Source organism: Phaenicophaeus curvirostris, chromosome 20 (assembly GCF_032191515.1).
Source record: "Phaenicophaeus curvirostris isolate KB17595 chromosome 20, BPBGC_Pcur_1.0, whole genome shotgun sequence".
Lineage (NCBI taxonomy): Eukaryota > Metazoa > Chordata > Aves > Cuculiformes > Cuculidae > Phaenicophaeus > Phaenicophaeus curvirostris.
Genome location: NC_091411.1, coordinates 4,586,373 through 4,598,880, shown reverse-complemented (window position 1 = coordinate 4,598,880; position 12,508 = coordinate 4,586,373). Strand labels below are relative to the sequence as shown.

General features: G+C 45.0%; 1 protein-coding gene across 1 annotated transcript in view; it reads right to left on the bottom strand.

Moving 5' to 3' along the window:
* Positions 1 to 12,508, bottom strand: part of PAPPA (pappalysin 1) — a 187,598-nt gene that overhangs the window by 71,645 nt on the left and 103,445 nt on the right. Inside the window, exon 10 of the mRNA XM_069873425.1 lies at positions 7,836 to 8,032. Coding sequence (XP_069729526.1) covers positions 7,836 to 8,032 — 197 coding nt within the window. The remainder of the gene's footprint in view (positions 1 to 7,835; positions 8,033 to 12,508) is intronic.

Genomic DNA, 12,508 nt, shown 5'->3' with positions numbered 1-12,508 from the left:
TCTTGCACAGAGGAATCATGCAAAAGCTGGTGAAGCTACATGCCAGGGGGGTAGGGAGAAGACGGCCAGGACGGGGGTGGGATGAGAAGTGCCGAGAACCCTTCATGCATGAACAAAGCAGACGTGTTGATGCATTTATGCAAAATCATTCTGCTCTGAATGGAGTGGGACCCAAGACAAACAACCCGGATGGGATGCAGTAGAGCTATCCCACGCTTACAGCTGGACATGCTCTGCATCTAAAGGCTTGTGAGCAGCAACAGCAGATGGAGAGACTGGCAGGTTGAGGGGCAAGGGCCGAGGAGGGGGGTCTCCTTTCAGAAGAGCGCATGCTAACGAGCACTGCCATTGTCGTGGGGTCCAGCTTTCCAGCCCTCTGATGCCAGGGGGGTCCAAGCAGTTTTCTTGTACAGCCTGTAATCTGGGTGGGTGGCTGGGTGTACAGCAGATATGATGATAAAACGGCAAGTTACTTCCTAAGAAGAAGCCCATAATCCTTACTATTATCCAAGACATTGTTCCTTTCTTGCCTTTCTTCTCTCCTCTAGAAAAAACAAATAGCATGGAATTCTGCTCTCATTTCATTAGTGATAAATGTGTCCATATCCTAGGAAGACGGTACCAATTTCCAGCACCTGAGGATTTTTGGTTTGACCTTCATCTCTGAAAAGGTCAGATTGAACCTCTCTGAGAGTACTGATGGCTGCTTTGCTCTCTGCATCATCCTTTGTTTCTTTTATCTATTTTTTCTACAGTACACAAAGGGAACACAGTGTACCAGCCCCTGGTACTCACTGTTCTGTTTCCCTTAGATGACTTGCATATGTCCTCTTGAAAAATTATTCTAAAAACTAAGGGGGGAGGGGAGTGGAAAGAAAAAAATATCCCTTGAGTGTTTGGCAAAATTGCTTGGAATCTCCTCTGACATCTCATTGTGTTCTTTCTGTCCTCCCTTTCCACAAATCAGCCAGAGGCTATGACATCAGCCATGGGGTCTGCTGGCTTACTACTGCCAGGAGCAGCACTGGAAGACATGGGGATGAAGGGGTGGGTGGCAGGGAATTACTGTCTGTACTAGCAGGGAGCAGGCAGCCAGGTGACGGGCAGCATCCCCTTCTCTCCAGCCAGCTCTGGATCAACTTTAAGGGTAACACTTTTTCTCAGCCATCTCTCTGCAACTGAGTCTTTTTCAAGACAGCCTACCTAGAAATCCCATTTCTCATTTTATGTTGCTTCAGAGACTTCCCCAGGACACTGAAATCGCTCCTAAAGAGGAGCCGTGGCACTGATGTCAGCAGACATCGTTGTAGCATCCCTCATCTTGGTGTGGACCCTTCGCTTAGGCCACCTCCTCCAACAAGGCAGAGCAGCAATGCAAACATGCAAATAAGGACCAGTGGAGTTTCTTTTGCAGAAATGTTGCAAAATCCAGCTTTCCCAGCAAGACAGGTGGGAAATAAGGTTTCTAGCCATTAAAAAAAGGACCTGGTTGGAGAGTTTTCCAGCCCTTTTGTATAGGGAATGAACAGCCAAACTGAGCTGGGGTAAAGACTGATTAATTCACAAATGGGATGATATGAGGTGGCTGACAGAGCTAAAATGACCCCAAGCCCCTTCTGGGTCTCTGCTCCCAGACAGCAACTCTCAGCAGACCTTGAATGTTTGTTTGTTTGGTTTTTTAATCCAAGATATGAATGTTTCTCACTCAAAATGTCCTGAAATTCACAGTTCTGGAGAGTTCTAGGCTCAATAATGCTCAGTGCCTGCAACATGTCTGAAGAATATTGAAGTTTAATCTTCAAACAGTAGCTTTACCTTTCTGTGCTCTGGTTTCCACCTCTATTAAATGGAACAGAAACGAAGCAGTATGGCTGTGATAAGTCTTAATTATTCCCTGCACATTGAAAACATACAAAAAACATCATCACTAAAGCCAAGGAAGGAGCATTCCAGCCTTAATTTGCCTGACGGTCAGGGCCAGAGGCTCCTGATGCAGCTCTCCAGCTTTCAGGCAAAAGACCAAATTGGCTGGTCTGTAGTATCTGGGGGAAGGCTGAAATAAAGACAAAGTTTTGAACCCCCTTGAACTAACTTTAGACTTGGAGACTCTATAACTGATGATGACGCTTTTTGGTGGATCAGCCAGTACTGGAAATGAGCTCAGATGCGTACAGCAAACCTACATTCCTCTTGAAACAGCCTATGCACAGTGTCCAGTTCATCTTTTTCCAGAACTCATCTCTTATAGCTCATGGTTCCACCATTAATGGTTTTTCTTAGTGGGATTCTGCCCTTATCCTCCAGAGATTAGTGTTTCAAAGCCTGGCTTGGCTATAAATAACAAAGACATTTGCAAAGCAAATCATCTTATTAAAAATGATTTTTTTATCCCTCCAACCACAACAGAACTCTTACCGTTGAAGAGCAACAGGACTTGGCTGTGAATTAGAAAGTTCAAAAAGGGCCACTTGCAGAGCCGACAGACAGACACCCTCCCTCTTCTCAGCAAGATCACCCCGAAGGAAAGAAATGGCTTCTCCATTAAAAGTTGCAGGTTTCCTCTCTTCCCACTCCTGTTCAAGATTACTCTATTTGTTGGCTTTGCTGGATCTTTGGGGAATTATTCTCAGTGTTATATTTATTAGGCAGACTAAAACCACGAGGCAGAGAACTTCATCATCTTTCTTTTCAATTTTCTTACAGTATTTTCTTACCACTCTTGGAGCCCTTGCTCTACCATGTTATTTCTTTAGTATTTAGAATACTTTTGTGCTCCTGTCTTCTCCTTTTGTGGGCAATTTCAGACATACTGCAATTCTAGACATCTTGCTGCTGCTGGTGGAAGAATAGGTTTGTTGCAGTGAGTCCGGATGAGTGCAATTGTGGGAACTGTAATAGGGGCAGGAGGGGGCCTCTTTTTATGGGAAAGATGTAATAAGAATCCTCTTCCACAAGCTCTTACTCCATAGCAGCCCCTGTGGGGTACCCAGAGGAGAACAGGGTGTATTAGTTAGTCTGGGAATGAAAACGAATCCCAGGATCTGTCTGTGCCCAGCAGTCTTGGAAGTAAGTCCCCTTTTGGTTAGCTGTGCCCGAGTTGTGTGGCTTTTTCCATACAGGGGAAAAACAGGCTTAGATAAAGGCGTAGGGAGAAAAAAAAATTATATACATATATATATGGTTACTTGGTCTAAACAACTTTTGCACAACTGGAAGGAAATGTAACAAAAGGCATAGTCAGTGAGACTGGCCAAGGCACACACCAGTTTCCAAGTCTTGAGCACACATTGCCATGATGGGAGTAATAAGTTCAGCAATCAAGCACCTAAAGATCCACAATTCTCTTCCTATAATTCTCTGTTATAAGGGCCCAAAGGGTACATGCAGGCAAACCAGTTCTCCAAAAGCAGGAGTGCCACCAGCAAGAGGAAAGGAGAAATGGCATCTCCAGCCTTCCATGGTCTGTCCACACCCAATTGCCTCTGCTCCTCTTGCCTAAACTACAAAACAGGCCTGGTCAGAGGTGTCCTCCAAAGGCACTTCTGTATAGAAATGATACTTGAGCAAATTATCCAAATCATTGCTGCTCAGTACAACCAACTCTGGAGAAAGACTGAGATACAAACAAATGCACTTCCCCACTGTAAACGAAAACAGTGTGAAATAAGATCACAGAGACTGAGTCAACAACACCCACTGCAAGACAACGGTTTCTTGAACCCTACAGAATCACAGAATCACTAGGTTGGAAAAGACCCACAGGATCATCGAGTCCAACCATTCCCATCAATCACTAAACCATGTCCCTCAGCACCTCATCCACTCATCCTTTAAACACCTCCAGGGAAGGTGACTCAACCCCCTCCCTGGGCAGCCTCTGCCAGTGCCCAATGACCCTTTCCGTGAAAAATTTTTTTCCAATGTCCAGCCTGAACCTCCCCTGGTGGAGCTTGAGGGCATTCCCTCTCATCCTGTCCCCTGTCACTTGGGAGAAGAGCCCAGCTCCATCCTCTCCACTCTTTCATAGTGACCTAATGTCACTGCATGTTGCTACTTAACACTCTTCACTGATGTAGCTTCACCAGTGACAATAAAACAGGGACTGTCTGGATAGGCAATGAGTTGACTTTTTAAACTTATGCCTTATAAAGCCCAGGTGTGCTTAACCTGGTGTAAGGAAGCCATGTCCTACCCCCCCTGCTGGTAGCCTGGAGGTTGACCCTAGCTGGATACAAACCAGTCAAGGCACTTAGTCCCTGGGGAATTCCAATACAGAAAAAATCACAGCTATTCAGCACTCAGATCAGCCAAAGCACCCTTTGTCTGTCTGTTTATGCCTACTGGATCTGTTCTTCAGCTAGTATAAATCTGCCCAGTGCTCCTGCCTTTTTGTAGTCTTTGCCAGCATACACCAGCTGATGACTTAATGCTAGCATCAATAATCTCCAGCACAAGAAAGGCCCCAAGAAATAAACAGTGCTGTAGAAAACCCGACACAACCAGTACATCAACACTGATAATATTTCACACACAGTGGATGGCAAGGAGAGGCTGTTTACAAACTCACAGCAAGAGCGGTAGGGAAAAGAGCAGCCCTAGAGTGTGCAAAGCCCTTACTGCTGAATTCCTCCTGCAGCTGACAACAGGTACTGAGCAGCATCTGCTTCAAGATCTGTGGAGGATGCCAGGTTAGAAATCAAACTGCAAAAATGCCCTACATCAACGCTTGCATTTCTGTGCTGGTGCAATGTTGCTGACTGGTCCGCTTTGGCTCTAAATATGATGCTGTCAGTACTGAGAATATTTCTTAATCAGCACCGAAGAGCGGCTGCCAGGAAAGTAGAAGTGGCTGTCTATCAGTCTTGCTTCTGCAAAAAGAGTGATTGTTTAAAGGGTGGACTGTTTGACCTTTCCGTTTTTCAAATGTGTATCTCTTCGCCAAGACTGTGTCATTCTTTGAAAGCATTTTGTTGTTCAAAACAGATCTTATACTCTGGACTTTCTTTTTTTCTCCCTTAGTATGTTACCAATGCAGCAGCCTCACACCAACAAGTAAGGAACTGGCATGTGGGATTCATCTCAAAATATGCACACGCGGGCACCCTGCTTCTAAGGAAGAACCAGCCCCGCAGAGACAGGCAAGGGCTTAGATGAACTGAGGCGTGGGGTGATCAGGTTGCAGAAGCAACCCTACAACAATAAGAAAGCGTTCTCTGGTTCGTGCTCTTGAATGGTCCTCCAACAGTAACAAGAGCACGCAGGCAGGTGTTGCTGAGAAATACCACAATAACAAACAGCAATCCCTGCTCTTCAGAAACATTCTAGGCAAAACTATGACAGTCATGCCAAGAAATGGGTGTTGAGATATCTAAGGATGAGAAACTCTTTAATGAGAGACATGCTTAAAATGCTTTAAAAGCACCTTGAGAGCACTGGGGCCATTATAAGAAAGGGGGATAGCTAACAAACAGGCAGCTTATGCATTCTGTATGTTGCTGTGGACTGCACTCAAACATATCTTTCATGGCATTCTTGATGAGAAGCCAACACAAATGCCACTCTGATTAATCAGAAAACTACCCAGCAACAACATGAGAAGTTTGCACAACACCAGCAAGCACACAACTTACTCTGAAAGATATCTGGGTGAGAAAAGGTGCTCCTTTCATCAATACAAAAAAAACCCTAAGGCTCAATGCTTGTGTAGATAATGAAGCCAAACATGTTTACACACCAGTGATCATTACATGCAGTGATTAGAGGAGATCTTAGGTTAATTTTCATCTTCGCTAGCTAACAGACTGATGACCTGCTGCCCCATCTAACCTCTCCAGAGTGACAAGTCAGGTGCTTTCACAAGCCATCGAGGCTGTCTTGTTCCTGGGGAAAACAAAGGCTTCCTCAAAATATATGATTAAAAAGGTCAATGAACCTCATGCACTCAAACGGGTGTAATAGGACCAGCTGAGCCAAAGCAAGAATTCCTTCTGCTGGAAGTAAATAGCACACTGTTATCTCCCCAGGGGCCAGGCAATAACAGGAGGCATGTTCCCATTCACTCCGCCAGTGTGTGATATGCTAGTGCTTTGCCTATAAATACAACAGCTTTTTTCAACCCTCTTTTTTTTTTTTTTTTTTTTAGCAAGGCTGTGACAACTTCATCTCATCTGGGTACAACAAACACATAACACATACACACATAAAGCAGCACCTGTACTGGAGACAGTTGGCTTTTGGCTGTATTACAGCACAGGGAGCTTGAGCAGGGAGCTCAAACAAGAAAGAAGTTGCAAAGGGACTGGTAGTGTACAGAGGAAGGTTCCTTTTGCAGTGTGAAATAATAAGTAAGACCATGACAGAAAGGCAATACTGGGCTCAGGATTCTCTCTTGGTGCTATGCCAGCTAACCATGCTTTGTGCATTTAAAACTGACCTGGTCATTAATTTGTTACAGACTTGTGCAATGTGAACAAGGCCAAGACTCTTGGATAAAGATGTTTTTTCTCTTGCAAGCCAACTGGAAATGCTTAATGTTTGCTATTCACAGAGAAATCTGCTTGTCATATCTGTGATATGGCATTCCTCTCAGCATTGCCCACTTAGAATCATAGAATCATAGAATCATAGAATAACCAGGTTGGAAGAGACCCACCGGATCATCGAGTCCAACCATTCCTATCAAACACAAAACCATGCCCCTTAGCACCTCGTCCACCCATGCCTTAAACACCTCCAGGGAAGGTGACTCAACCCCCTCCCTGGGCAGCCTGTTCCAGAGCCCAATGACCCTTTCTGTGAAGAATTTTTTCCTAATGTCCAGCCTAAACCTCCCCTGGCGGAGCTTGAGGCCATTCCCTCTTGTCCTGTCCCCTGTCACTTGGCAGAAGAGGCCAGCACTCTCCTCTCTACAACCTCCTTTCAGGTAGTTGTAGAGAGCAATGAGGTCTCCCCTCAGCCTCCTCTTCTCCAGGCGAAACAACCCCAGCTCTCCCAGGTAATTAGACTGTAAGAACAATTTTGCTGCATCAAACCAGAAGTCTACCTAATCCACTGTTCTAGCAAGGGACAACAGTGGATGCTGAGGGAGGAATTATATGAAGCATCTCTTTTATATAATGAGCCTTTCCCTTCTGTATCCTCTAAAAACCTAACAATGTGGGCTTTCCTGAGTTAGTGGGTTGCTTCTGGACTGTAGCATCTGCATCCTGTACAGCTCTGTTTTCCAGGCATTTATCTAATGTCTTTTTGAACTCATTTGGATCTAATTCTCTCAAGGGAGACAAAAGGTAAAGTTATGGTAACTGGAGCTATTTATGTTACAAAGGAGACATGTAAGAAGGGGGTTAAAGCTAATGAATGGCTTTGGGAATGGACAGGACCTTTCTCAGAATAGAACAATAGGGTGCTTTTATGAAACCGGGAGACAGAAAACACAAAACTATTAAAAAAGAAAGAACACTCTTTTGTATTATTCAGCATTAGCCTTCAGAACTCATCACCACAAGACAGTACCCTGTGCTAGCTGCAGAGAGCCTGTCTAGTCTTTTAAGTGATGATAGTTAGTTGAGGTGACTCCTACACAGCTTATTGAATCAAGCAGGCCACAACTTCAGCCAGTTTTCAGTTGGATGTTTGGAACTGAATTTCAACTCATCACGACTAACCAGGCTCAGAAAGAGGGAAACTGCTATCAGGAGCCTTCCTTGGTGAAGCAGTGAGTTAACAGGCAGAGGGAAAGATCACACACGTATGCCGACCATCTACCTGCGCTCATGAATGTTGCTCCTTGCTGGACTTCGCTTTCATGGAGAAGAATGGGAGTCTGGTTTCCTTACCTGAGTTGCTGCTGGCTGACCGATGACTACCCATCCTGGACACTGCTGGTCACTGTGATGAGAGACAGACACATTGGAAGCCCACTGATCGAGGAAGCCTTTGGGAGTATAAACACCACAGTCTTTGATGCTGGTCATTTGCTCAAATTCTTCACATACTCCATCACCATCGTGGAAATAGCACCTGCTGGGTTCATCTGCAGGGAGGAAGCAGAGAAAAGAAATCATAAAGGACTGGATACACATGCCTGTAATCTAGTTGCTAGACCTTGGTAACATCAGTGGTCATGTATCTGCTGGACTAGGTCACTGGGAAATGAAAGCATTTGTCACTTCTAGGCAATAGAAAGGTGATTTTAAGAAAGCCAAGCAACAATCAGCTTTTGTATTGGACATCTCCCCCAAGATATTTACCAATGTAGGGGAGTTTCTGCTTATTTTCATCTATCTCCATTTAAAAGGATGGAAACAGAAGAAAACAGAGGTAGAAAACACTTAGAGAGACAATATGTGTGTTGGCGTAATTCCACCAACTTGGCTGGAAAAATGCCAGAAGTGGGTCTGTCTACAATATTTCCCTTTTTGTTTTGAAATGATATCGGCAAAACAACAACAGCAGCAGCAACTGTGAATTCAGGGATGGCAAAAACTGCCAACTTCACAGCTTTACTGACCAAAGGGCCAAAAGGATCTGTTTATCCAAAGAGCAGATACAGTATACATAGTGTGAGGGTAAGCTTGCCACATACACACACAGCTTCCACCAACGTGACTCAGATTTGACCTGAAAGGATCAAAGGCAGCAGGAGACTTTATTATCCTTGTCCATTTATTCTGTGGCTTCTCTAATGAGACTGCCAACAAAGATGCCAAATTTTTGAGGTTGTTTCTGTAACACTGGCCCATTAAGAACTGAACTGAGATCCATCTACTCTTTTCAAACAGACTGCATAGCAATAATGACTTTCAGTCATTAGAGTACTCTGTGAAATGGAAACCTTTGACCTGTTGGTATCCTATTTTGTATTGTATTATCATTGCCAGTCCCCAGAGGTATCCAGTTCTGACAGCCTGTTGTATTTTTGTCTGGCAAATAAGCCTGCTGAAAAAACGGTAGGAAATTAGCCAGTGCTGCTCGCTGGACTGATGGAAACGATCCCTAAGGAGAGCCCTGTCAGTAGCATTGGACTATCTCAAGCTAGGTGTCAGAAAATCCAACGGCTGCACAGCTTTGAGCTACTTCCAAACTACTAAATCCCCTGTTTATTTTTCTTCCTCATTTACACAGTGAAATACCATCATGAGCCAGAAAAAATCGGTTTATTGCAATTCAATTATTTAATGACTTTCACTCCTTTTCCATCCCTCCCTCCCAACCCCTGTGCAAGATTCCAGGTCCTTAAGAGAGTGCAAGATTGAAAGAATGGAGAAGTCTACCATGGAAGAATGTCATGGTTTCATTTCACCATGACCTTTGCAGCCAACTTGTGTGCATGGATACGTGTGGGGAACTGCATATTTGCTGGGCCAGGACTCTGAGCTGGCAAAAAGGAGTCAGCATGAACGTGGAAGCCGTTCAGCTGTGTGAGTGCAGCCCTGTATCTGAGCAAATATTCCTGGGGTAGCCAAACTTCTTGATCCTTCATGTCACATCTTAAAATCTTCATATGGCTGGAAGCCACCAAACATATACCACACACCTCAAAATGCTAAGTGGAGGAGCGCTTGGGAAAGTGTTCCACAGACAAAAGATGACAATGGCTCCCTGGGTGTCCCATTACTCCGTGGTGGGAGGGGGGGCTAGGCTGGATGGTGGACATGCAGATGGGCCTCAAGCGGCTGCCTTGTCTCCTCCCATGACCAGATTGCCCAACAGCCCTGAGGCCAGCAGGACCCTCCTACTCCTCATCTGATATTGACCCTGCTGGGAATGTGTGCTTGAAGTGCTCATGAACCATACACACTCCAATGCCCCACTGGGGACATCCCTGTTAGGGACCTTATTTATCTGTAGGGATTATTAATACTGGCACAGTGCTACACCAGTGTGGCTCTATCTCCCCTGGGAGAGACACTCTCGGTGGCTGGGCGGCTGAAAGAGTGAGCATGTAACTGCGATGGCCATAGAGACAAGCTCTTGGTTCCTTCACCTTATCCTTCTGCATCTCTTATTTTGCTCCGCGCTCTGCAGAGACGTATCAAAGTGTAGGCCAGCTCTCTGCTGTGCCCAAGAACAGTGGGATAAAGCAAAGAGCACTATGCCCTAGTTTGAGCAGGAGTCTCAGCAGAAATCTCTGAGAAATATTCAGCTCTGGAAAGACTGTGGTCAGCAATCAAAGAATCCTCAAAAACAAATCCCAAACATATGAAAATAAGTATTTTTGGAAGAAGAGTTTGCTTGTCATTTCATGAAATGAAGCTTATTTCTGTAAAAAGGAATAAAAAAAATAGAAAAGGAAAAGACCTACCATATTAAAAAACCACAACCTTCAGCCTATAAACACATGCACAGTCAGATATGCAGTTACAGTGAAAAACCAGCACCCAAATGCATCCTGCTGCACACCCACACTGACAGAAACGATGACACGCAAACACATGCACACTCTTTTTACACATCCTCGATGCAGCCACCCCACTGATGCAGACACATACCCAGAAAGTCACAGCCTAATTTTAGGCATATGTGTTTAGACAGTGTTTCCCTGGCTTTCCTGAAGCGCTGACTTATTTTCACGACAGGCATTTAAGTAAGCACAACATTTATATAGCAACATATTCCTGCACTGGCTCCAAGTGCTCCCTCCTAATGCGATGATAAACGTAATGGGCTTCTGATAAGATCATGTGTTTGGGATAAAAGAATATTCAAGACCTACTCCAATCCAATGACTTAATTCATACTCACATGGATGGGAAGGCAGCCTTTGAATAGCTGTGATCCAGGCCAGCGTGTGATCCTAACGGAGGCTAATTTGTTCCTGATTATGCTTAAGACCCCAATAAATCTGTCTGCTCGGAGCCTGCAAAACCCGAGGGAGGAACCGAATGGAGAGACTGAGACATCTGAATTAAACGGAGACTGCCTAAATGATTAACAAAGTCTTTCTGAACTGCATTGCCATGAGTCCTTCTGCCGTGCTGGCCCTGGAGAGCGGCTGCACCCTGCCCTCCACCGCAGTGTGGGTTCGCTGCCTGGATGACACCGTGCACCAAGGCTGAGAGATTCAGTACCCACTCGCTTTTGTGTGCTTTGAAAAACGATGAGGAAAAGTGTCTTTATAGCCCTGTTTTTCTTTTAAGGAAGATCTATAAGTCCTACTACTGACATGCCACCCTGAAGCGTGTGGTGCCATGCTTTGAGAGGAGCATTTGTGAGAAGTGAGGAAGCCTTTCCCTGCCTGTGAGTTTCCTGCTTCTGAGTCATGGCCAAAAAGAGACCTTTTTTGAATCCTTCCCAGACACTGGTGAGGGCACTGAGAAGGGCATCACCCTATAACACCCAACTGTGCTGCTTTATCGGGTGGGCTGCCAAAAAGAAGAAGAGGCTGTTCCTTCATCGGGTATGGAGCACCAGCTCTGATTCCTGAATCTTATTGTGATCTTGGATGCTTGGAAGGTTACTTATTGGGCTTTACACTTTCATGAGCAAAGTAAAGAACGACCAGATTGTTTCTTCCTACGGTTGCCCTCACAAAATATAAACTAACAGGCTTCTTCCCTTTCCACAGTGGTGTGAACACAGCTCAGCTAAATCCGTAGAGTCCTACAGGCTCAAAGCTGGGGAGGGCAGTGTCAGGAGTGGTGTATTTCTGGGAAGCAGCAGCTAACATCTTTATCTCCATAATGGTATGAAATGCCTTTGCTGTTCTTTTCTCAACTACTGTAACATGAAATGCATCCAGAGCCTTGGTAATATGACCTAATTTAACAGGCTGCCCAGGGAGGTGGCTGAGTCACCTTCCCTGGAAGGGTTTAAGGCACGGGTGGAGAGGTGCTAAGGAGCATGGTTTAGTGTTTGATAGGAATGGTTGGACTCGATGATCCGGTGGGTCTCTTCCAACCTGGTTATTCAATGTTTCTATGATTCTAATTTTTTTCTTCACAGAGGTCTATAGGATCCCAAGACCTGGTGAAGGTTGAGTGATGTTTTGGTCATCTATGGTCTGCATCATGGACTATGCTCATCAACACTGTGGACTTCTCACGTCAAAGTTGAATCTGAATTGAAGGAGAGGTGTAGGAAGGGAACGTGAAGGAAAACTGATCTGTCCTCGAGGAAAAACACCTTCAAAAAATTAAGAAGCAGTTGCCTGGAAACCCAGTTTAAAACCATAACAGTAAAATGTCTGTAGGCATAGCATCTGGAAGCAGGAGACAGCATCTCAAGGGGATTGAAGGATCCTGAGTAGAACTCAGGCAACATGCATTCATCCCAGCAGCACGAGCTCCTTTTCCCAGACAAAGTTCTTACTGAAGGCTCAAAAAGATCAAGGCCAAACCAAAGTCTCTCTCTTGCCCTTGCTTTTGGGAAAAGGTGGTCTCCAGTTCAGCAAAGTCTTCTGCAACATCTGTGAATCTCTTAATACTCTGTGGCAGCCATCACCCTGGAGAAAGGAGATTTGTTGGGGAAACGAATTGGCAAGACCTGGCCTGCTTACTATTACGGTTGG